At 39.0% G+C, this 25,846-nt stretch overlaps 3 protein-coding genes across 12 annotated transcripts in view; all 3 read left to right on the top strand.

Moving 5' to 3' along the window:
- The window catches only part of kif6 (kinesin family member 6), a 74,182-nt gene extending 70,237 nt beyond the window's left edge, over window positions 1-3,945 (top strand). For 5 of the 8 annotated variants that reach the window (XM_086273983.1, XM_086273987.1, XM_086273985.1 and 2 more), the window contains one exon: window positions 513-1,078. In XM_086273983.1, the coding sequence (XP_086130109.1) occupies window positions 513-666 (154 nt within the window). In that variant the 3' untranslated portion in view covers window positions 667-1,078. Of the gene's footprint in view, window positions 1-512; window positions 1,079-1,399; window positions 2,439-3,000 lie in introns of those variants that run through there. The other 3 variants (XR_015126327.1, XM_086273984.1, XM_086273982.1) reach the window with 3 other exon arrangements.
- Window positions 3,946-4,014: 69 nt separating this feature from the next.
- On the top strand, window positions 4,015-17,941 carry LOC147306796 (potassium channel, subfamily K, member 16-like). 3 transcript variants are annotated; one of them, XR_015126328.1, is made up of 7 exons: window positions 4,015-7,005; window positions 8,707-8,821; window positions 8,903-9,069; window positions 9,908-10,076; window positions 10,176-10,412; window positions 17,669-17,742; window positions 17,902-17,941. XR_015126328.1 is itself a non-coding variant. In XM_086273991.1 (5 exons), exons 1-5 carry the CDS (start codon window positions 6,793-6,795, stop codon window positions 10,382-10,384), a joined length of 873 nt encoding a protein of 290 aa, XP_086130117.1. In that variant the 5' UTR covers window positions 4,015-6,792; the 3' UTR covers window positions 10,385-14,260. The 3 variants fall into 3 exon arrangements, 2 of the variants coding, with proteins under 2 accessions (XP_086130117.1, XP_086130118.1); XM_086273991.1 differs by lacking the exons at window positions 17,669-17,742; window positions 17,902-17,941 and having other exon boundaries at window positions 10,176-14,260; XM_086273992.1 differs by lacking the exons at window positions 17,669-17,742; window positions 17,902-17,941 and having other exon boundaries at window positions 9,908-10,072; window positions 10,176-14,260.
- Window positions 17,797-25,051, top strand: LOC147306797 (potassium channel subfamily K member 17-like). The gene is made up of 5 exons (XM_086273990.1): window positions 17,797-18,012; window positions 19,483-19,597; window positions 22,160-22,326; window positions 22,424-22,592; window positions 24,212-25,051. Exons 1-5 carry the CDS (start codon window positions 17,797-17,799, stop codon window positions 24,472-24,474), a joined length of 930 nt encoding a protein of 309 aa, XP_086130116.1. The 3' UTR covers window positions 24,475-25,051.
- Window positions 25,052-25,846: the final 795 nt, after the last annotated feature.

The following is a 25,846-nucleotide window of genomic DNA, read 5'->3' on the forward strand; positions in this document are numbered from 1 at the left end:
GCTTTATTTCCAGTATATTCTCAGAGTTCTGCCATTTAACATGTTCAGAGGAACTATTGACTTCACTCATATCTCTTTAGAAATAAGAGACATCATAGTCCTTGTATTGTCTATTGTTTATTTTTTACATTTTTAAAACAAACTAAAAGTTCTTTGGATTTATTGTCGACATTTTGAAGCACTTAAATCTGTATATAGACGTGTAGATTTTATAGATTTGCAGTGTTTTTGTTTTTTTTTCAGTCATGAGCACGGCTATGATTTTTTATATCTTTGTGAAGTAATGTCTACAAACTGTGCTAACAAATCAAACAGGCCTCACTGCTGCCTGAGCTACCTTTTTACGATCACAGTTAAACACTCGTGCTTTTGTTCCACCAGCAGAGACTGCATTGTTACCTGTTTCTTATAAACCTCTGGATTACGAATAGTCAAGAATAACAGGACTGCTGGGTTGTTAAAGCAATGAATGATGATGGCTGCCTGTCACAGTAACTATTCATACATTTCAGGACCCTCACCTCTGCCACAGTCTCATCCTCTATTCCGCTGACTGGAGACCAGCAAACTGATGCTGACATCCTGGCTTTTATCAGGGCTAGGCAGAATCTCGTCAGCAGGGCAGGTGACACACACAGATACACACATGCAAAAAACGCACCTTAAGCACAGTATGCATTATGCATTCAACACCGCCCTCTGCTGGCCTGACAATAAAGTTGAGCTTCTTTCAGGACTTTTCGTAGCTTTCTTTATCCTCGTTTTCTGTCCACTGAGGGAATAAAGAGACTTGTTGCTTCCACTTCTCTGTCACAGTGTTGCATTATGGTCACAGACAGCATACATATATGGTGGACACTCCTTTCACAAAGCCCTGAGGTTTATTACAAACCTTACTTACCAGCTTACATTCACTACAACTTAGGGAGCTAGTCTTACTGAACGAATTTGAGGTTGAATTAATTCAATAATTGCTTGAACATTAATATTGAATACAGTATTTTTGCTGTATGGATTCATGTGTGTTACTTGAATGCTATCTCTCTTGGTCACGACACTGTTGCAAAAAGATTTTTAATCTCAGGAGTTATCAGGAAAATAACTGCTGACTTTCTTCTTGCTTGTTTTCTTGCTTTATTAGTTTATTAAACTGTTTTTCTTCGTCTTTTCTTCCATCATTATAGCTTTCGCCACTAAATGTTTACTAAGTTCTTTCCTCAACTTTATTTGGGCACTACCAGTGTCAATTTTTACTCTTTCTATATTTATGTATACGTCTTCCCAAAACACCTTCCAAGACACTAGTGCGTTCTGGGAAGTGTAGTAACACTAGCAAAGGCATTTGAACATCGCCACACAATAGCTTATTCTAACTTTTTCTTTGTTTTCTGAATTTCAGGCAAACATCAGCAGTGATGTGTTTCAAGTTTGACCTCCACGTGTCACGGCGAGTGAGATGAGCCGTGTGGAAAATAAAGGAGGATCCAAACGCAGGCACTTGGTAAAGGTGTGATGGTGGTTTATTAAACACAAAATAAAAATGGACAAAAGGCGAACCGAACAAAGACTAAACTATACTGGGAACAAACTGAGTACAGAACACGAACCTGAACATGAACGAGAGCGAGCAGAAACCGATTGACAGCAGGGAAACACACAGATGAAGCAGGGTGGATACACAGACGAACCAGCAACTACAAACACAGAAGACACGACTTAAATACACTCAAAGAATCACAGGGAGATTACACACAGGTGGGAGACACAGCTCGGAGTCATTAACGAGACGAGAGGTAAAACTGAACACACTCACATGAGACGCAGACCTTCACAATAAAACAGGAACAAGAAACCATCACACTAAGACGCAGACTCGACATTGAGAGACAGACAGAAAATGACACATGGAACTAGACATATACTAAGCAGACACAACCGAAGAACAAATCCTAAACACAAACAGAAACATGAAACTCTAATAATAAACATCATAATCATCATCATTAACACAACAAGAGAACAAGAAAACAATCCCTGATGCAAAATTAAACCAAAATATAATAAACTCAAAATACTGGGTGGAAACTGACCCAGAACCGTGACACCACGTCTACCAGTTGAAATAATTACTCATGACCCGGTACATGGGTACTAGGCTTCTCCAAGAAATACAACACACACACGCACACACACGCGCACACATTATGCCTGCTGTCAAATGTGCACACTCAGTTACTGGCTTCTTCCTGGTAATGACGTGATATAATGGTCATGAGTGGAAATCACAGCCTGCTCCGACTGTTTGACAAATTTTGTCTCAAGATATCAGAAGAAGGAGCGGCCAGTCGGAAGCCGGCTCCTCCAGTTTGTGGAAGTAATGAATCATAACTGTAAATGATGCAGAAACAAATAACTTTCATATTTCCATCTAATTTTACTTTATTCAAAAGGGGTGTAAAAGTGTATAATATCAGGACATTTCCTATTTAAAATGTACAAAAAAAATGAAGCAGAATTGTGCGATGCTATGACACACACTACTGCTGTTCTTACTTCTGAGTTTCTTGTTTTGTGTATTAGTTTTAAACTCTCCACTCTGCCTGCCTTGTGATTTAAAATCCACAGATCATAGCTGTTGATGCACAAAGCTCATTTTCTTTTGCCATTTATATTAGTAATAAATCTTTTTTCATGAGTGCTTCCTTATTTCTCTTTGATAATATGTAATAGGTGTAACAGTGGCTTTTTTTCACTTTGGAATTTAACTGGAAAAGTGGAAAACCACTGTCAACTATAGTTCTAACAGCTGTACTGAAAAAATTAGAGTATCTCTTAGGTCTCCCTGAAATTTGAAGATGATCTGTATGAGATCATATAAGCAAAAACAGTTTTTGTGCAGCAGATTTAAAATTACATCAGGCATTCACTCGGACCCTCAGATAGTCTCTCAGTCTTGTTCTCTAAAACTTAAAGACTTATGAGAGCCCGATTCTCCTGCAGAGATGTTTGCTGCTGTTGCGTCATTTCCTGGCGACACTCTCGTTGGACAGCATTGAACGAGATCTACCTGTTCTGGACCATGATAACAGTATTCTGGCTGATTGGAGCTGGAGCGGACCTGGCTTATCGAAGAACAAAAAAAGCGGTTACAGCTGTTCAAAACCCCACAAGGTTGGCCAACACGATTGACCATGGTCAAGCCGTGAGTACTCAGACTGTGTTTACTGAACGCAATATTGATAAGATCTTGGAGAAGCTCACGACTCTGCATCGGGAATTGAGAGACCTGATGACCAGTGATGGACATTTAGACTAAATGCGAAATTGGAATGCAGTTGTTAATTTGAACCCAAATAACCATCTCCTTCATGCAGCTACTCAAGACTGTCAAGGCCAAGACTGCCCAAAACAACAAATTTCCCTGATAACAGGACTGTGTTTTGACTATCTGCTCCTATACTTCAAGGTCACCTGCATCACCTGGAGGACTGTTGACTTTTGCTTAACCGGGTGAAAGGACACTCTTTCAAGTTGAACACTGGTTACACACACACACACACACACACACACACTCAAATCTCTCATGTACACAGACACACACTCACCCCCCTCCCCCCTCCAAATGCCTCCGAACCTTTACTCCCATCCAAATTAGGCAGGCAGATCTGTCCAGCACTGGAAGACTGGCAGCAGGACTGGGCTGCTGTCTACATGGGTTGACTCCTGAGCCCCTCCTTCCCTTTGCACCTAAAGCCACCTGTGTCTGTATTCACCTGTCACTAAGGAAGCCACACCTCTAATTAATGTAAACTTTAGGCCTTAACATGTTAACAGGCTGTAAACATATCTATTTCTGCTATGAAGTTTGACATTAACATAGGAGTTACTTTTGGAGCCAGCACCAAGTGGACGCTACAGGAACTGCAGCTGATCTGAGCTGCTGTTCAGGGAAATGATGCCAGCATGCACTGTGCCAAAGGTAAAGAAACACCCATGGAGAAGTGTCCAGTCGGTAAAAAGCTCTATTCAGATTGTGTTACAAACTCTTCTTGTTGGATTCTGAACTAAATAGTTATTATTAGACACAGAACAGCGAAAGCTCTTGACACACCCTTCATTTCTTTATATTATACTTTCAAGGAGGAATTGAGAAATTGTTGTCCAGTCTTTCTGAAGTTCTTTCTGAAGTTTTTTTGTGGCCATTGGCTATTTTTTCACTCCAGTAATTCCTAGTTAGGTAAAAGTTTGCCATGTCTTTGCATGGTGTGCAGTGTGTCCTTAAAGATTTTGAGGAAACTAGACAAGCGAAGGACAAAAGAAGTAGTGCCAGGCCTAAAACCTATAGCAGGTGAACACTATCTGAAAGTCGTGTCCTTTGAAAAGAAAAATCCAGAGCTGATTGGTAGCAGCTTCCTCTTTCAACATGACACTGATCCCAAATTTCAAATGCTAATGTGAAAGTATGCATGTAAAAATATAGAGTGAAACACAGTCAGTCATGTATTAGCCTGCTGTGACCCAGACCTCATCATTATTGAAACAGTGTGGGATCATCTACATCTGCCAGAGAACAAAAAAAGCAACCACCATCCAAAAAAGAGCATTGGATGTCTTTCAAGTAACCCGTAGAACTATTTCTGAAGACTCCATAAAAAATTGACAAGGAAGTTTAAAATAGAGAGTTCAGGCTGTGTTCAATAATTAAGGTTTTCTTACTAAATACCGACTCATTAGACAGTTTTTGTCTTATATACTGTCATTACATGCATGTTTCTACACGTTAGTAAATCACTGCACCTATTTCCACAGTAAGCAACGATAATATAAGTTTTAACTTGAGGCTTGTTTACTGCTATCTCAGGGAGATTGTCAGGTTTGAAAAAAAAAAAAAATCAATATCTCCATCAGCATCAGCTAATAAGCTGTGTCTGCCTACCTAGCTACCTCAAAGCCATTTGTCCAAACAGAGACGACCTGTCAACAGGTTTACATGGCTTTGCATCAATTTGTTTGACACATGCACGCTTTGCATCGAGGCTGAGTGGCTTTGGAGCAAGGTCCTTTTTCAGTCACGTCATTACACCTGTTATTTCCCTCGGGAACATCACTTCCGATCACTGGGTTCACTGGTAATTGTAATAGAGAGGGTGTTCCCAGGAAGAAGGGATGTGCTAGGATTGCTGCACTTCCCAGAATGCACTAGTTCCTTAGAAGCTGTTTTACTTTGCGTACACTGCTCATAAAAAAGGACAACTTTTAAATTTTAGTATAGCATCAAGTCAGTTAAAACTTTGGGATACTGATCTGTTCAGTGTCTGGTTTTAACTAAATTAAGAACAGGTGCACTGTATGAGACAACCCACAAAACAAGGAGGAGATTCCAGTAGACGGGAGGTTAGTCTTGGAGAGCTGGATGGGGGTATGGAAGGTCCTGAACCTATCAGCGGGACTGGTATCTGCTCCTTTGTGCAAGGAAGAACAGGCCAGAACCCTACAAAATAAACTCCAGCAGGCCAGACAATCAAAAACAGACTTCATGAGGTGGCCTGATGACACAATATCCTTTAAAGGGCCCTGTGCTCCCTGCACTGTGGAGCCCAGTTGCTCCACAGACTGTCCAGGAGCTCAAAGATGCCCTGGTCCAGATCTTGGAGGAGATCCCCCAGAATACTATTTAATTATGAGCATGCCCTGATGTTGTCAAGCATGCATATAAGAACATGAGGACTGTACAAACCACTGAGTCCCTTTAACTTGCTGGAGTGAAATCTCAGAAAAATGGTCTGAAGCATCATTTTTTCCTGCTTTGATTTTTGGAGTAAGATCAGTATACTTTCCTAGTGAGATTATGGTCTTAGTCACTAGTGTTATTCCAATGAAATACAACATGATGTTCAGTTTGTAAATGATGGTACTGTTATGTAAAGTATAAAGAGGATAAAAGGGTGGTGCTCCTTCATAACCATGTAATATCAGTTCAAAATTCAAGACGACAAAAATGTTGAACTCTTGGCTTTAAAACAGGAAATCACAAAACACTGGGTAACATCCAGTCCGTTTTTTATATGACAGAAACCAAAACAGAGCAAATATTTGACATCTGTTTGATTAATTTTTTCCAGATGCCTCTAAATAATTGGTAACCTTTGGGTGTGTAAGCCATATATGCCTAATGGTTGATGCTGTTTTCTTGATGTGTTGACATTTTTTTTAATTATTGTAACCTACGTGACTGAAAAACTAAATCCTGTTTAAGTTTCTCCTTAATAATCATAATGAGCACAGTCGGAGCCGAAACTTGGAATAGGCATGTGGGGAAACCCAAAGTTATAGAGGTAGGTGAGTCTGGGCTTGTGTACAGGCTGGGATCAGATGGCCTGTGCTGCCGCTGGTCAAACATTAACTTCTGTTATGCTGACAAGATGTTGCTCCCTTATTAGTGGAAACAGTTGGAAGTGTATGTGTGTGCCCAGATGTCACTAATGGAGGTGAAGTAAGTTTGGCCATTACCCAGATAACCCATAAATTTACAGGACTCTGACCAAGCAGAATGAGACCTGATAACCTATCGACTCAGAGCTTCACCAAACATTAGCCTGCCCTCATCCTGCTGTGATGTAGAAATGCTTTCTCCTTAAGCAAACCGCTTTCGTTGCCTGTTTTCAAAAAGAATCTCACGCTGAACGAGGGTTTGTCTTTCAATTCTTTCTGAACTAAGAAAAAAAAACAACCAACTCCTCCAACAAGTTTGTTGATTGGTATCGTATCCTTTCTGTTGGTGGCGGGAGGTCAATGGCGAGCTTTCACGTGGTGCGGGTCAGAGTGAGCTGGACGGCTCTTTTGGCTCTGTCCCATTTCATCTACCTGCTGGCTGGAGCCACCATCTTCCGAATACTGGAGCGAGAGGCCGAAAACTACAATCGAAACCATTTTCTGATGGAGAAGTTGAATTTCTTAGCAAATTACACCTGCTTGGATGGAGACGCCTTGGAGTACTTTGTTAAGGTCTGGCATTTATTACACTGTCAGCATGTGTTTGATAGTCCCAACTTTACCAACACAGTGATGGCAAGGCAACAGCAAGGCAATTCAAAGTGCTTTACATTAAAAGATAAAAGGTACTCATGTAAAATGAGCAACATTACAAAAATGTAAGACCTTCTAGATAGAAAATAGACTGAAATATATGTAATTTAACATAAAATAATCTGAAATGAAAAGCAAAGAGAAAAAGCCAAAAATGAATGCTTCTTCTCCATAGTTTTAAATCATAGTTTTAAAAATGATGTGGCTGTGGCTCAGGAAGTCATCAAGATACTTAACCCTGAGTTCCTTCCAGTGCAATAATAAATCATTAGATAAGGCACTTGAGTATAGAATAAAGTGTGTGTATGTGAGTTGAAGGCTTGACAGTAAGTAGCTTTGAGTGCTCATTTTGATTAGAAAACTGTAATTTACTTGCCTGGCTACTTATCCTAGGAGACTGTCACAGACAACCTGATGGGTCTGGATGGTTAAGAATGTACTGGGAGGTCAGTAGTGCTTCCAAAAACAGAAAGTGAATGAACAATTGTATGATTATGGACGCAGTTTCTTGCTACACCCATACCCCTCACATCCACAATGTAGCTAATAAGACCAAGCTCTTGAGCCGTACACATACATGCAGGAGACTTTAGATTAGATTACATACACCTGGTTGGACCCACTTTTGCCCTTTTTCTTTGTGATATAGACTCAACAAGTTGCTGGAAACAGTCACGAGAGATTTTGGTGCATGTTGACATGATAGCATCACACAGTTGATGCAGATTCCAGCCCACTATATCCCAAAGACGTTTTATTGGATTGAGATCTGGTGAGGTCATTTGAGGAGAGTGAACCTTGGTTATAACAAATGCTTTCTCACCACTCTCCAATCAGTGATCCTGGAGAGTGGATCACTGATTGTCAGCAGTTTTTAAAAAATTCAGGCCTCCTTGCCTGGCTAATTAACTCATTCACTGCCAGCCATTGGCAGTGAATGAGTTAAACCCATTGACTCATTCACTGCAATTGACGGCTATAGACGTCAATGGCAGTGAATGAGTTAATATATGTGAGTAGTTTTTCTACCAATTTTAAGTTTGTGCTGCATCTTTACATTATCAGACTCTACCAAAATGTGTTCAGCATCAGATCTAGTGCCATGATAAATGTCTATCAACACCATAAATGTTAATAATGCAATGAACTACATATCTAGTGATGTTACACGAGAATCAATTATTACACTACAAGCTTTTTTAACATCATGACAATAACGCTTTTAGAAGATGCAGCCTTAAATGCATCTCAACGGACATTAATCAGTTAAATTATGTAAAAATAGATTCTGCTGTTGTCAGATACAGGACACAGTGAATACAGGATTATAGCTGCTGGCCCCACCATTATGTTAAATACATGGTAATAATAGCTGACTGTAACCTGACCTAATGCGTCATTTAGTGTGTTCTAATCTAAAATATTTGCCAGTGAGATTACTGGCTCCCTTTAGTGTCATGAGTCATTAAATGTTCAGGCACATTTAATCCTGATTTTACTATCTCTGTGCTTGCATTTGTGTGTGTGTGTGTGTGTGTGTGTGTGTGTGTGTGTGTGTGTGTGTGTGTGTGTGTGTGTGTGTGTGTGTGTGTGTGTGTGTGTGTGTGTGTGTACACACAGGTCATTTTATATGCCAAGAAAAATGGAGTAAATCCTTCAGGAAACTCCACAAACCCCAGTAACTGGGACTTCAGCAGCTCCTTCTTCTTTGCAAGCACAGTCATCACAACTATCGGTGAGCACTTTCACATTTCAGTTTTCCCATTTGTGGGAAATGCCTGCCCCGCTTAATAACGGCTCCTTATCTGGTTCACAGGCTATGGAAACCTCTCCCCAAGCACTGTGTCTGGCCAGGTGTTTTGTGTGTTTTATGCTTTCTGTGGGATTCCCCTGAACCTGGCCTTCTTCAAACAGCTGGGGAAGTGTTTCACTATCCACCTGGGGAGGCTGGAGAAGGGACTGGTCTCAGTTGTTCCTCACAAGGTACCGCTTCATGTCCATTAGCTACAGCATGGAGTTAAATTTTTTTAGGGATCACATCAAATCAAAATTGTTTATAAGCACATTTAAAGCTAACATAGGTTGGCCTATTATCTAGTACAGTCTAGTGAAAAAGCCAAAGAATAAAAATGAGGTGTTAAAATGTCCAGTGTTGATGAGATTCTGATGTGAAGAACCTTATCAGCACCATCAGTGGTCACCACGACATAAAAATGACATGTATAGAAAGAAACTTCACCAACTTTCCAGCATTTTTGTTTCTTTGGTAAACTAGCTGGGAGCCCATGTAAACAAGCAATACAGGTGATAAGTGCCCTCACACTTTCACATACCACTTATTTTCCTAACCTTCACCAGGTAACTGCTGGCCAATCTAGGGACAGGGTTAAAGTTTGGTAAACAATCACATCTTTTTATAGATTTTGCGCCTTTTGGAACACCGAAGTGGAAAAGCTTTAAAAAAAAAAACAAAAAAAACTCCTGGCTAAAACCTCTAACACCAAAATGTTTCTTTTAGCTTCTGAAACTATACCTTTTTTAACAGCTTTGACAAAACCTAATCTTACACAGCTCCCATGTGAATTGGCAGATATTACAAGCCAAGCATCACATTTCTGGACCTGCTTCAGATACTGAAAGCAAATACTGGCTTAAACAAAAGATTACAGAAATACTCTAACTACTCTGTTCATTTGTTTATCAAATACTAAAGTGCTGCCAAAAAGACATCAACATTTGTTGCATTGATTGGATGTGTAGGCCACAGCATGCTGATAGCCTTTATCTCTGTGTATAATATCAAACCTTTTGTCCTTTGCAGCAAGCATTTGAGGCTGTTGCAGCGAGTTTGTTCTTTATCGCTGGCACTTTCCTGTTTCTGGTCATCCCCCCTCTGCTGTTCAGTTACGTGGAAGGCTGGACATATGGCGAGGGCTTCTACTTCGCCTTCATTACCCTGAGCACCATTGGCTTTGGAGATTATGTGGTGGGTGAGTAGAGAGAGCAAACAAACAGCACAGAAGTCAACCTAACCTTTGTGATTCTATCCAGTGGACTGTAAAAGGCATTTGGACGTAATGTCTTTGCAGGTACCAACCCTGGAAAGACCTACATCTATCTGTACCGCAGTGTTGCAGGCATTTGGATCATCTTTGGCCTCGCTTGGCTCGCTCTCATCTTCAACATGGCAGCTAGTATAATGGAGCATGTGCTGGACCAGACTTACCCGAGCCTCAGGAAACAAAGGGAGGCAGAGAACATGCCATCCAGTGAAATAGAAGCCACATCAAAGATCTGAAAATGGACTGCAGATAGCACCATATACAGTGCGTAAAATATATTTAGCGAGACTGTGCTAAAATAGACAAAGCAGGATGACTTCTACCTCATTCAGGCCACACAATCGGTGCTTTAAATATTTGCGTTGAACTGTCATAAAATGCAAACAGTTCACACAAATAACACTGTTCTAATTAATTCTAATTATTCTCACTGAGAGCAAAATGTTTTACATATTATATACAAAGTGTGCTCAGAAAGTTATGAGAACAGGTTGACAGAAGGGGGAAAAAATCAAAAGCCTGACTTCATTTAAATGTGGCCAATCTCCCATTCAGCACTATTTTCTCATGCACCTCTGGACAGATTTTAGATCTCATTGCAGAAGTCTTCTCATTTCCCTTTCCCCCCTTTATTTTGTGATCTCCTCCAGTTTGTCAAAATCAAAACTTAATGGAAAATCTGACAAGTGAGTCAGTTGGCATCTTAAGATTGTGCAGGTGTTCTTGCACACAGTTCATGTTTTTGTCACATTTCCTCCCTCACAATAATTGGGATGTTCTTCCAGAACTCTGCACTGATGGGTCCAACCTGAAGGGAACATTCATGCTGTAAAACACTAGAGGCAGTGTGAATGTGGTAACAATGCCATGATATTTCATACTGCACTCATGGTAGCTCCCAAGTCCCTACTGGGTCAGCTCACATTTTTGCCCATGTTATTCCATGTGTTGGTATCAGTATAGGTTAACATCCCTCCTATTAGCGCTCTACTTAGCTTCAGCTCTGAAATCTTCAGGAGTACCACCAGTGTGATTGGTTGGTAATGGTTCTCCAAGAACTGACTGCCATTAAAAAAAACAAAACAAATGTAAGTATGTGACTTGCAAAATAAAAAGTAGCCATTCTTCAGAAACACAAGTTAAGAAGATCAACTTTTTCAGTGTTAGTCATAAAACAATTAAAGGCGCCGCCATAATGAGCTGACTCTCAGCATTAGAGCCTTTCTTGTTTTGTAAACATTATTTCAACATATTCTTAGATGATCTAGTAGAGAATGTGTTTACTCAGGCGGAAATCATGTTTTCTGCTACACGTTTGTGTTTTTTATTAACTCTTGTGTGTGTGCGTTTCTCTGAGAGCATGTCTGCATTTGTGTAGTGATGGAAAATTCAGGTGAATTGAATGCAGAGGGCTATCTTAGACAAACACATTAATCAAAATGGTGAAGTGAGCTGTAAAAAAAAAAAAAAAAAGGATGGCTTTTACCTGTCCCACTTTTTAAGTTTGTTTTAAATCCATTCAACACTTACTTACTTTTGGTTATGGAGCGGTTTGGTTTCAGAGACCCTTTTATTCAACTGATTAAAAATTTATATTATTTACCTTCATCAAGAATAAAAATAAATGGGAGCTTAACTGGAGTAGTGGACTTGCAGAGAGGATGTCGGCAGGCATGTCCGCTTAGCCCAGCCTTGTTTGTTTTATTTATTGAACCGCTGGCGCAAGCTATTAGGGAGGATGAACAAATTAAAGGGATATGGATACGGAATACGGAATATAAAATGGGTTTATTTGCAGATGATGTTTTGCTGACCCTCACAGACCCAGAAAGAAGCTTACCTAAGTTATGGTCAAAGATGGAAATGTTTGGAGAACTTTCCGGATATAAAATAAACATTCAAATAAACACAGGTGATCACATACAATTATGTACCCACAACAAAGATCAAAAATCTGTCTAAATTCATACAAATAAAATAATTAAATATTTAGGTATTAAGATTCCCAAAACACTGACAGAAATCTGTGAATTAAACTACTCACCAATTACAAGGGAATTGAAAGAAAACATTCAAAGGTGGAGCCTACTGCCACTTGATCTGTATAATAGGATTGACCTGATCAAAATGAATATACTTCCGCTACTGCTTTTCCTTTTTCAATCTATACCAGTACACATACCAGCCAAACAATTTGCGTTATGGAACAGAATGATTTCGGATTTATATGGAAGGGCCGTAAACCCAGAGTTAGGTATATAACATTGCAACTACCTAAGGAAAGAGGTGGACTTTCCCTCCCAAACTTAGAAAGTTATTTTAAAGCAGCACAATTAAGATATTTAATTTATTGGTGTGATCCGTCGTACGAAGCAAAATGAAAATATTTAGATGTGACAAAATTAAAATTACCACTACAGACAATACTAGGAGATAAAAAATTATATTTGGAACAGAAAAATAATTTAAACGAATGGACTAAAACTCCTTTAAAGATATGGTTTGATGAATGTGAAAGTCTTAAATCAGGAGCTGGTCTCAAACAACTCAGATGGGTCACACATGATAAGGAATTTATCCCTGCACAAATAGATAGACGTTATACAACTTGGTTAACAAGGGGGATCGGACCATTTTGCTCATTGTTAGGAAAAGAAGGATTACAAAGTTTTGAAAAATTAAGAGACACCTACGGTTTGGAAAACCAAGATTTTTTCAGATATCTCCAAGTCAGGTCCTATTTCAATAGTAATATAAAAACTACAGAAGAACATAGTGAAGGCCTAGTCCCCGTTATAAAAGAAGCTTATAAAGGTCAGATTAAAAATAAATTGATTGCTAAACTTTATCAGAACTTACAATCACTTAAGGATCAATCAACCAATTATATCAAAATTAAATGGGAGACGGAGGCTAAAATCAACATATCAGAGGACAGTTTGTTAAATATATGCAGGACACAGATGGAAACTACTAGTTTGGGTTACTGGAGGGAATTCACGTGGAAAAATTTTATTAGGTTTTTTATAACACCCAAAATAAAATACAAACAAAAAGGTCAACTGACAGATGGACAATGCTGGAGAAACTGTGGGGAAAACATGGCAGATCATTTTCATATATTTTGGAAATGCCCAATAATCCAACCATACTGGAGTGAAGTGGTTGAATCAATTTACTTGGTGACTGGTCTCAAATTAAACTTGGATTTCTGTACTGTGTATTTGGGCGATATCCCATCAGCAGCCTCCTTAAAGGACAAATATTTGATAAACATCCTGTTGGGAGCGGGCAAAAAAGCGCTTACCAGAAGGTGGCTGGAGAAAGAGCCCCCAACAAAGAAAGATTGGATAGGAATAATGGAGGAAATATATAGAATGGAAAAACTTACTTTTTTTTGAACCTCAAAATGGACCAATTTCATAAAAACTGGAGGAAGTGGGAGAGATTTGTTGAAGGTGGTAATGTGGGATGAGGGGTGGTGGGTTATATAACAAGAGCTTAACTAAGTATTTTCACGCAACTACTGAAAGAAGGAAGGTCTGCTAAGGACGTGGTCACGTTTTTTTATAAGGTAGCTCATAAAAGAGACTGGAAATACCCTTCCGAATATCATCAGGGATGGACTGTAAAGTGCTGCGTGGACAGTAGCAAAAACCTGACGACATGGGACCTGTAAAGAGGTGGAGGGGAGCTCCCCCAGACCGGGCAGATCTGAGAGTTTCACTGTGCCATTATGTTATTGTCAGTGCGTATTATGTTTGTTTGTTTGGTTGTTTTTCTGGGTTTTTTTGTTGTTTGTTTTTTTGTTTGTTTTTGCTGTTTTTGTTTTCTTCATGTAGATGACTGTCATAATTACAAAACTTTCAATTAAAAAAAAAAAAAAAAAAAAAGCTTCAAAAGGAAGTAAAATGAAAACAAGGTTGGTTTCAGATAGCTGACGTAAACACTAGCACACAGCTGGAGCCCTCAGCCACCTGTAATTCAACAGTCTGTAATTTAAAAAACTAATAATAGAATAAACTACCCCCATATATTTGTATATGTATAGATGTCCAAACAGGTTTTTGTACCAGGTTGAAAACATGGTTATTAGAAAAAAGAAAAAAAATAAATCCATTCAACACTGAAAAAAAAAAAAAAAAAAAAAAAAAAAAAAAAATTATATATATATATATATATATATATATATATATATATATATATATATATATATAAAAGACGTAAACACAAACATATATATATATATATATATATATATATATATATATATATATATATATATATATATATATGTTTGTGTTTACGTCTTTTTTTGAGAAGGTTGGCTTTTTTTGCGCTAGATTCTGAAGCTGTAGGTTTTGTCTCTCTCCAGCCAAAATTTATTGAACCAGCAGCAAAAGAAGATCCAAACTACTCTTCACATTTCGCTTCACATACAGTGGGATGCATAAGTTTGGGCAACCTTGTTAATAGTCATTATTTTCCAAATTTATGCACCTGCCTGATTTTGTTTAAACAATTATTGCACACTTTCTGTAAATCCAATCAACTTCATTTCACTTCTCAAATATCACTGTGTGTGTCTCCTATATGACATATTTAACTGACATTTTTTATTGTAACAACCAACTATTTATACAGGAAAAATAATGACTATTAACAAGGTTGCCCAAACTTTTGCATCCCACTGTAAACATCGTCGTGAATTCCCTCTTACTTTTGATGTTTTGCTTCCACCACGATAAAAATAAATAAATAAATAAAAATCACACTTCATGCACAGCTCTCTCTCTCCCTCTCAGTGTACTTCAAGAACAGTTTCCCATGTCAAATCTCTGTTTTCTGCATTATTCGCTTGCTTATTACCCACCAGTCTATGTACAGCGCTGTCGGACGCTTTTTTTTAACTCACTTCCGACAAAAAAAAAGTCTCATTTCTGCTGTTTAATACTGAAGAAATGCAAACTTTTTAAAATTACATGAAATTGCAAAATGATTAGTTGTGTCTCTAATTAAACCTCTGTAACTTTGCTCTGCTTCACTTCAGCAGCATCAGGTAATGTTACTGCAGAAAATTTTAAGGTGGTTATCTGCTATAAAAAAGCCAGGCCAGGAAAATCTCCATGTTTTTCTGTGTTTTATGCTCAGTTACTTTGACACAAAGACATCTGATGTGATGCATTCACCTTTGATAAAGTCTCGCAAGCGTCAGCTTTCTTTTTATAGATATAAAAATATGGATATGTCCTGATAAATGATCAGAATTATAATATTTCTGACTGTCTGGGGCAAAATTTCCCCGATTCAAATGGAATTGAACCGGGACCTTGTGAATCTGAATCGAATCGATCGTAGAAATAAGCTATGATCACCCCTCCACGCACGGTGGCACTGTCACTTGGTCACTCTCTACGGTAGAGTATCACTTCCTGTTTCAGCACATAGTTGTATTTTTGTGTAGCAATTTAATTAAAAAACTTACAGATAACAGATACAGATAACTTCTTATTTCACGGTGTAATTTCCACGTGCTTAATTAGCAGCACACTCTGTGTATTCACTCGCAAAATAATGTTGACAATATTCACTCACTGGTCTTTAGGGTTTCGCTAGCTTACCTTAGCTCGTAGCCGACTCGTTAGCGGCATGGCCTCTTCACCTGTCTGTTCTTCTGCTCATTGTGTCAGATGTTTAGTTAATCATCGGCCTCGATACTTGTAATAAATGTAGCCTATCTGCAGCTCTGGAGGCCAGGTTCACTGAATTGGAGACTCGGCTTCGCACCGTTGAAAAACTCGTAGCTAGCCAGGCCCCTGTAGCCGTTAAGGCAGGAGGTAGCGTAGGCCCCGCTAGCTGACCCCCGACAGACTGTCCGAGCAGCCGGGGAAGCAGGATGGCTGACTGACGGCAAGGAGGAAGCGTAGTCTTAAACAGAAACCCCTGGTACACCACCAACCTGTTGGTGTCTATGTGTCTAACCGGGTTTTTCACTCCGCACCACACGTGCCGGGGATCAAACTCTCGTTTTCACTGCTTTGCAGATGACACCCAACTTTATCTATCCATGAAGCCAGAGAGCACACACCAATTAGTTAAACTAGTTGGCCCTGAAAATCTTAGAAATATGGTATCTAACCAGATGCTTACACTGGATGGCATTACCTTGGCCTCCAGTATCACTGTGAGGAACCTTTGAGTCATTTTTGACCAGGATATGTCCTTCAATGCACATATTAAAGAAATAAGTAGGACTGAATCCAAAGTCCTGCTCCTCACATAAAGGTCTTAAACATAGAGGCCCCATCTTAACTTAATTACCTTATAGTATATCACCCCACTAGAGCATTTAGCTCTTGTACTGCAGGCTTACCTGTTGTTCCTAGAGTAATAAAAAGTAGAATGGGAGGCAGAGCCTTCAGTTTTCAGGCCCCTCTTCTATGGAACCAGCTTCCAGTTTGGATTCAGGAGACAGACACTATCTCTACTTTTAGTTAAAGTTACTTAAAGTTTAAACTTTCCTTTTTGCTAAAGCATATAGTTAGGTGCTGACCCTGAATCCTCCCTTGGTTATGCTGCAATAGGCGTAGGCTGCTGGGGGGTTTCCATGATGCATTGAGTATTTCTTCTTTAGCCACTTTTCTCACTATGTGTTAACAGACCTGCCTGCCTTGAATTATACTTGTTATTAATCTCTGGCTCTCTTCCACAGCATGTCTTTTATCCAGTCTTCCTACTCTCACGCCAACCAGTCACGGCCAATGGCCGCCCCTCCCTGAGTCTGGTTCTGACTGAGGTTTCTTCCTGTTAAAAAGGGAGATTTTCCTCCCCACATTTGCCAATGTGCTTGCTCATAGGGGGCCAAATGATTGTTGGGGTTTTCTCTGTATTGTAGGGTCTACCTTACAATCTGAAGTGCCTTGAGGTGTTTGTTGTTGTGATGCGGCACTGTATAAATAAAACTGAATTGAAGTGAACTGAGAATTTAGCATGGGAGTCTATGGGGATTGAAGACAGCTTCAAGAGGCCATTAAAGGAACTGCAGTTTTGTCAGTTTTATGACGTCTTCACTTTTCAGGGGGAAAAGCAGAATTCAATGTCCAATTTTTAAAGTATTTTTAATGCACTGTGAGAGCTTAAGTAGATTTAAATAAATCCATTATTGTATCTTTGCTAAATTTGATGTATTCTAATAAAAGCATGGTGTTGAAATCCCCCCCCCCCCCAATCGTAAAATTGCCGTAGTTTTATTAAATACATGTTGAAATACAGCCATACAAGCACACAACCTTGAACTATCATATTTGTGAATGACTGAATGTAGTGTAAAGCGCTTTGGGGTCCTTAGAGACTGAGTAAAGCGCTATACAAATGCAGGCCATTTACCATTTGTGCCATTCTCTGTAATATTAAGGTAAAAAGAATGAATCAGCAAATTCTACATACTTGGTCTGAAATGCTAAGATTAAGATTTTGTCATGTGCCTTTTCTTATTTTGTCCTTCTGGATTTGCATGGCAGGCCTGGTGTGATTGAAACAGTAGCACAGGTGGAGGTTCATTTGCCTGCAATGCAGCACGAGAAGCCAAAAGCAGGTAAAGCCTGAGCAGTGTCTGTCCCCGGCTGCATAGGTTGAGACATTTGCCAAGATGGGAGTAAAGGAAAAGTTAAGTGTGATGCAGATCCCCTCCATTCTTGTGCTCGGCTTTGTTTATGTGGCATATGTGCTGATCGGTGGGGTGGTTTTCTGGAAGTTGGAGGGAGACCTCGGAATGAAGGACGTCAGCTACTTGCGTGAAAACAAAGAAAGGCTCCTTAGCACATACCCATGTCTCAACCAAGCTGGCCTGGAGGCCGTAGCTCAGGTGAGAAACAAAAATGTGGAAATGAAACAAACTTTCTATACATATCTGCAATTTATGATTGCGCGTTTTGATAGACCTTTTCTGCAGCTTTCTCTACCACTGTATTTACATCTTAACCACAACCATAATGATTTTGCATTTTTATATTCCTTTATGGCGACAGTCCACCATTGTGGAACATTGAATACATTGACAGAAGGAACTAATTTATTACAGTTTGCTTTTTGGAACTATTCAGTGATTAGATCTAAATATATGCTTAAACTGGCTTAGTATATATTGATATATGTTGTTTGTGAACTTTGAAAATGTTTCCTACCATAAATTTGTTAATTTACTTCAACACATTTTTATGTTTTTTGTTACAATAATTTGACGGTAATTTGTGGTAATTTTACACTAATCAATACACTGTAACTATACGTAATAATTATATTTTGTTCATGTTTGCTTGTTTGTTTGATTTTTATTTTACTCCTGTATGGATAAAAGTCATTGTTATCTATAGTTAATTGCAATGTTTTACAATTGCTGTCATGGGTAAGGAAAATTGTATAGGTATGATAAAATATTATTAGAGCTATTAAAACGTTCGTACCATCAAACTGAGCACACATTGGTAAAACGCTGCCCCCTGGTGGTGAAAGTTGAATTACCTACATTTTGAAGAGGGTAATTCGAAAAAGTACATTCAAAATAGATGTGCAGGATGTTTATGTGCTCAGTCTTTTATACCTTCAGTAAATTATTTAAGTGACTGGCAACAGTAATGGGTCAAAACAGGTGAAAATGAGCCTGAGTTATAAACATGTTTTCATGTGACAAGGAAAACAAGCTTACATGCAAATAGCAGCTCCTTCAGACATTCCCAGCTGCACTTGCTTTGCCTGTGAATTTGACCAGACTTCATTTATGAAGCTTTACATTCTATACTCAATTCCCCATGAAACTCATAAACTTAATTTAAAGGTAGAAAGTTGTCCTCAAAAATGAATATTATACTGCATGTAAGAGTAGAAATGGTAATCACAATGTAATAAATGGCTGAAACCTTCTGCCTGTTGATGTAAGCTGCTTTGATTTGCATTGTGTCAAAGCAAATGCAGACAGCTTGTAAAGTTGGTTTGTTGATTGTTTTTAGTTGCTAATGTTTTTATTCCATTCTTGCCATATATACATATATATATTGCATTTCATATCTTTTTTTTTTTTTTTACTTTATCTTAATTTTAACTTATATTCTTATTGATTTACCTTCTGCTGCTTTCTGTCTGATAGCAAGGTCATTGTGTTTCAATACCTCTTTAACAAGGTGGACCAGTATGCAAAGCAGTTACGTAATTGTGACTCATAAGATCTTATGGGAAATGTTCCTGTCAGGTCAAGAACTAGTGAAAACCAAGATAAAAATGTGGGCATTATTATTTTTATTATAGTTATTACTTATATTATTGTTAATTTGTTTTTCAGGTTGTTAAAGACACATCAAAGGTGGGCCTGAGTTTGAAAAGAAACTACACGGCAGACGGCTTCTGGAAATTCACCAGCTCAGCTGTGTTTGCTGCCACTGTGGTCACAACTATAGGTCAGCTATGAGGGAAGGGAACAACCATATATATATTTTCTTCCCATTCTCATTTAAATGTTAAATGTTTTTCCTTTATTTTCATGACTATCTCCATTGTAGATTCTCACTGAAGGCTAAAAACTATGAATGAACACATATGGAATTATATAGTAAACAAAAAAGTATGAAAAGATTCAAAACATGTTTGATATTTTAGATTCTTCAAAATGGTTGCCGTTTACTTTGGTTACTGCTTTGCTCACTCTTGGCATTCTCTCAATGAGTTTCATGAGGTAGTCACCTTAAATGCTTTTCCAACAGCCTTGAAAGAGTTTCCAGAGATGCTGAGAACTTCTTGGCCCTTTTGCCTTCACTCTGCAGTTAATGTCATCCCAAACCATCTCAATTGGGTTTAGGTCAGGTGACTGTGGAAGCCAGGCCATCTGGTGCAGCACTCCATCTCTCTCCTTCTTAGTCAAATAGCCCTTAAACAGCCCAGAGATGTTTTGGGGTCATTGTCCTGTTTAAATATGAGTGATGGTCCAACTAAACGCAAACCATATCGGATGGCATGTTGCTCCAGGATGCTGTGGTAGCCATGCTGGTTCAGTGTGCCTTTTATTTTGAATAAATCCCCAACAGTGTTACCAGCAAACCACCCCCACACCATCACCCCCTCCTCCTCCATGCTTCACCTTTTCTGTGTCGCACAAAGACACGGCGGGTGGAACCAAATATCTCAAATTTGGACTCATCAGACCAAAGCACAGATGTCCACTGGTCTATGTCCGTTCCTTGTGTTTCTTGGCCCAGACAAATCTCTTCTGCTCTTTACTTTTCCTTAATAGTGGTTTGTTTGCAGCTATTTGACCATACAGGCCTGTTTTGCACAGTCTCTGAACAGTTGATGTAGAGATGTGTCTGCTACTGGAACTCTATGTGGCATTTATCTGGGCTCTGATCTGAGGTGCTGTTAACTTGTGATTTCTGAGGCTGGTGACTCAGATGAATTTATCCTCAGAAGTGGCTCTTGGTCTTCCTTTCCTGGGGCTAACCTCATGTGAGCCAGTTTCATCGTAGCGCTTATGGTTTTTGCAACTGCAGTTCTTAAAGTAATAATGGACGGTGGTTCCTCTTTACTTAGCTTATTGGTTCCTGCCATATGAGTTTTTATATAATCTTTCTATCAGTTTTTATCACTTTTGTCATAATACATAATTCCATCTTGCTTCATATAGTTGATGTCTTCAGTATGTATCTACAGTGTAGAAAGTAGTAAAAATAAAGAAAAGTGAAGGGGTCCTCTTCACCAAAGAAGCAAAAATGTGAAGGAAAGGGACAGTGCTACCAATATCTTGGTAAAATGTCATCCTCTACCTCCTCACCTCAAGCCTGATCTCCTGAACTAAAGCCAGGGCTCTAATACATGACAGCCTGCTTACATGTGCGCATTCATTCTTGAAATTCTCGCTGTTACTTATTGTCAGCAGATTTAGCATGTGACTGTCCGATTTCCAGACAGCTGACAAGAAGCCCACTAAACAATAACAACAACTGGTTGCAAGCTAATGTTATTCCTGCTAATATTATAGGCACTTTCTCTCTGAGAAACAGATCGATTACATTGTCACATTGTATGAGAGTTTATTCATGAAGTGTCAGAGTACAACAATGTAAGATCTATGTCAAAGACGGCTTCACTGCAGCTAACAGCTGTACTTAACAACAGAAAAGTTGTCGATCGTGGAGAGTTGGCAGCTTGTCTTGTAATCGGAAGGTTGCTGGTTCGAACCCCGGCTCAGACAGTCTCGGTCGTTGTGTCCTTGGGCAAGACACTTCACCCGTTGCCTACTGGTGGTGGTCAGAGGGCGCGGTGGCGCCAGTGTCCGGCAGCCTCACCTCTGTCAGTGCGCCCCAAGGCGGCTGTGGCTACAATGTAGCTTGCCATCACCAGTGTGTGAATGTGTGTGTGAATGGGTGGATGACTGGTTGTGTAAAACGCTTTGGGGTCCTTTGGGACTAGTAAAGCGCTATATAAATACAGGCCATTTATTTACCATTTTAGTATCGCTTTCATTGGGCAGACGTTAACTTTACTGACTCATTTTGGACTCCTTTTGCAAAGTTTTATAGCCTCTTATCGTGTAACTAGTTGAGCATCTCACCCGGCATTGACAGCTGAGGTAAAAAGTGGCCCGACAACTTAGAGAAAACTCCCGGGCAGATCTGGTCTAGAGTCACTTTGTTATCTGAGTGCACTCACTACCAATGAAACCTAAAATACCAAAAAAATATTTAAAATATTTGACTGTATTAGTTTGTGTAAGTGTTATTTAAATATGTTCAAATATAGTGTGCACAAAAAATGTTGTTGTTTTTTTTTTTAAACAAAGATAGCAGTAGAAACATGCCTTTATGAGGTACAGTAGCCCCCTGCACTTGCGATATGACTGCGATCTACAGACATCTAATTGTGATATTTTGAACACTATAACTTTAAAGGTTTGCTTTAAACAATGCAGTACACCCCTCCATAGTACCATTCTCCTTCCACCACAGTAACAGTTTAAAGTTTTTCAGGTTATGGGAACATATGTCCCAGCACTACAGGTGGCCAGATCTTCTGCGTGTTCTTTGCGCTCTTCGGTATACCACTCAACATTGTGGTTCTCAACAGAGTGGGCAAGTACATCCTAGCCATAGTGAGGAACATCTCAGACTTCTTCGAGAAAAAGACTAGTCGAAAAGTAAGGATGTCCTGATTTTAGATAAACCTTTTGAAAAGGAGCGATTATTCTGTAGAGGATGACTAACACTGCTTCTCTTTCCCATGTCTTGCTGCAGACATGTACCCGCTTTTTCATCCACTTTGTATGTTACATCTGCGGAGTGGTTCTTTTCTTCATCATGCCCATGATTGTGTTCAAGCAGCAAGAGGACTGGACAAATGCAGAGGCCATCTACTACTGCTTCATCAGCCTCAGCACCATCGGCTTTGGAGATTTTGTGGCAGGTAAAGCAGAATTGTGTTTTTTGTTTAGAACAGATGTGACACCAATCGAGTCAAGAAACAGCATGAAAAAAGAAGTGCTGTGGTGTAGATGAGTACTAAAACAGCTTGCACTTGAGCAGCAGCTCCAGGCAGACTAAGGGAGCTTAAATAGCAGTCCTACGTAAGACTTGTCAGCATTTGCTCGGTTTCTGCAAGATAGAATTGCCTGTAAAAATGGAAAGTCATACCTGATTTCGCAATTTAAGGTCTCATATTTAGTGTGAAATTTGTATGCACCTCTTGGCCTCTTCCGGTCCTATTTTAACACATTGACATTGATGGTAAAATCATAGGCAAACGTGTGCAGAGGGTAAATATTAACTTTAGAGTCAGAGTGGCCTGACTTTAAAATCATTCAGCACTGCTGATCAACACTGGGTCTCTAACATCCGCCTATAATTTTAACAAAACTGTTACTCCATAATTTTTATCAACATTCACAGATATCATTTCATTAATTCTGTACTTGTATATTCAGAATTCTTGTTGGCAAGGAACCAGATCTTTGGTACTTGGAGCTTCTGGGTTCCTGTTTGCAGTCCGTGTTTTACTGACTAATCTGTTTGAGCCTGTTTGAGCAGGCTTTGTTTATGCACAGATAAAAATGGAATGGATAACCAGTAAAGTATTTTTATACTTTCCAGTTCTAAAAAAATGTCATCTGCATTCGCTGTCCAGAACAGGAAGTCTCGAACTCATTCATTGGCTAAATCAGTCACTCTAAGAAATTACCAATACAAAGTGGATGACAGATAATACATATAGTATATGTATTAATAGTGAACTGTAACCCAAATACTATTAGGATGATGTGGGACAACATCAACACGGGGATATGAGACACATCAACATCCCAGTGTTGGTGTTGTTCCTATATCAACATAATAATTATGGGCCAGGATAAATATTGCAACTGACCACTTCAACTATCATTTGCTAAGGAGTTAGCTAATGCTTTTAAAAACTATCACTATAAAGCCAACTTGAATACTCTAAATTTTCCCTTTTAACGGGAAGAGAAACAACAGAAATGTACTGGCATGCCCTAGTAGTATATAAACACATTGGAAATGAAAACAAGTGAGAGAAGAAGAACTCTGTGAATCACATTAAGTCATGCATCAGTCTGAGCCTATAAAAGAATAGTTGACGGATGGTTTAGGGCTCTAACTGTAAGGTTTATTGAAAAAAAAATCTGAGTTTAATATTAAAGCTGAGTAGAGTTTCTGGATCCAAACTTAATACACAGGAGAAGAGTCTGATAGGTGAAAGCTCTGGGTCCCATTTTACGTTTAGAAACTTGAGCACGCTTTGCTCACCTTTCACCCTGCTTATCAAATTTGCATCTATGCAAGTTGATTCTCTTCTCTGGAATCCAGGGACATCGTTTAGGAGGAAGTTAGAAGAGGACTTCTAAGAAGTGATTTAGGAAAAGTGGTTCAGTGGTGCACAGTGAGAAAACCTTGAAAAAGTATAAGCCACGTTTTAGAAATGATCGCATTCTGATCACATCTGTTTTGTATACTCGACTCAAACTGAATTTTATCTTGTAAAATCCCCAAATCCTTTCTTCTTTCCAGATAGCAATCCAGACAAATATTACCCAGATTGGTACAGCTTCCTCATAGCCTCGTGGATCTTCTTTGGCATGGCCTGGCTGGCGCTGGTTATCAACCACTCAATCGAAATCCTGGAGCGGCTCAACAACTACTTTAAAAAGCAGTTCAAAAAGAATGATAATCAACAGGGGGATGAGGCAGACGGTACAGCTGATAAAACCCCAGAGACACAGATGGAGGAGGAAGACGAGATCACCCAGCCTCCAGTTACTGAGTCCACCTAGTTATAGAGTTACCTACATCTGTTTGTGGTGATTTGATACGTGCCTGAGTTATTGTTTGTCAGTTTTAGACATTTTCTCCGTAACTGCCACTAAACTATTGGCTCATTTTTGATGAGTCAGGTTTATGTGACAGCAGCATTCACGCACTGTTTAAGTGCCTCTTGTTAATCTAAAACCCTTTAGATTAAAGTTTAGAGAAGGACTCAGCACTTCTGTCCGTCTGTGGTCTAGTAGACAGGACAGTCAGCCTGTTTCATATACTTAATTAGTTGACCACAAGTCATTTACCGACTCCGTGGCACCAGCTTGGCTGTAGTCAAAGCCACAGTCTTTTAAAATGATCTACTTTGTATGGTATAGGGACTCCGTGGCCCACAGAGGCCTGGGGATTATTATTATTCAGCATATTTTAAGAGGTGGTGGAATTTCCTAGGTTATAAAATACAGTGAAGTAAATTAACTGGCCTTACAGAAGAGCAAGAGAAGGAAAATTTATTTCATTTGTCAAGGTGTAAAAAGTTTTTGTCTTAAGTATTGTTTTAACACTTCCAAACCAAATTAAAAATATTTATTAAAAGGGACCTGCTCTGCTTTTCCTTATTGTCTGCCAGACTGCTCTAACTGCTGAGGTTCACAGTTATTCTACTCTTAGAACAGAAGTCCCTCCAACAACCGCCTCATAATGCATTCAGACAAGTGATCGATGCTGTTAATTACAATAAAATCCTTTTTGTTTGTTTGTTAGTTTTTTGCAGCTGCAGTCAATTTCTATACTGTGGAATTAAGAGGAAGTAAGAGTTACCATCGGTTTTAACAGCTGCCTGGATGGTCAAAGGCAATATAAAAATACAAACAGAACAATGTAACAAAAAGCTTTAGCTTCTTTAGATCCTTAATGTGTTTATTTACTGAAGGAGAGAGATGGGAAAGTTGCATTTAAATAAAATATAATCTTCCTTACTGTTAAATGCAAAACCTGCAACGGGCATGGTTCATTGCATGAATTTAGTTTTAGATATGTCACATTTCAGTCTACCTCTTGGGATCTGGGCAAGGTTCAGATAGTCAGTCTTAGGAAGTTTCCTCACTGAGTTTAATTTACCCTGAAATATCAGTAGGGATAATTAAAGCTGGACAGATTAATCCATTCCATAGGTGAATAAAACTGATTTACTTTATTCAATTCTGTAAATTAAGATTGCTAATCAGAGTAAAATTAAGGGTCACCATGATTTAGTTTGCATTAGTTACAGACATGAGTAACTTTAGACTTCACTAACAGGAGTCCTTTGTGAAAGCAGGAGTTGCTTTGGATAACCTTTCCATTAGGAACATGAATGGACAACATGAGCAGCTATTCAGAAAAATTATT

Source organism: Aulonocara sp. 'chitande type north' Nkhata Bay, linkage group LG19 (assembly GCF_057382095.1).
Source record: "Aulonocara sp. 'chitande type north' Nkhata Bay isolate Kocher_YH1m ecotype deep benthic linkage group LG19, A_spYH_male_GT1.1, whole genome shotgun sequence".
Classification (NCBI taxonomy): domain Eukaryota; kingdom Metazoa; phylum Chordata; class Actinopteri; order Cichliformes; family Cichlidae; genus Aulonocara; species Aulonocara sp. 'chitande type north' Nkhata Bay.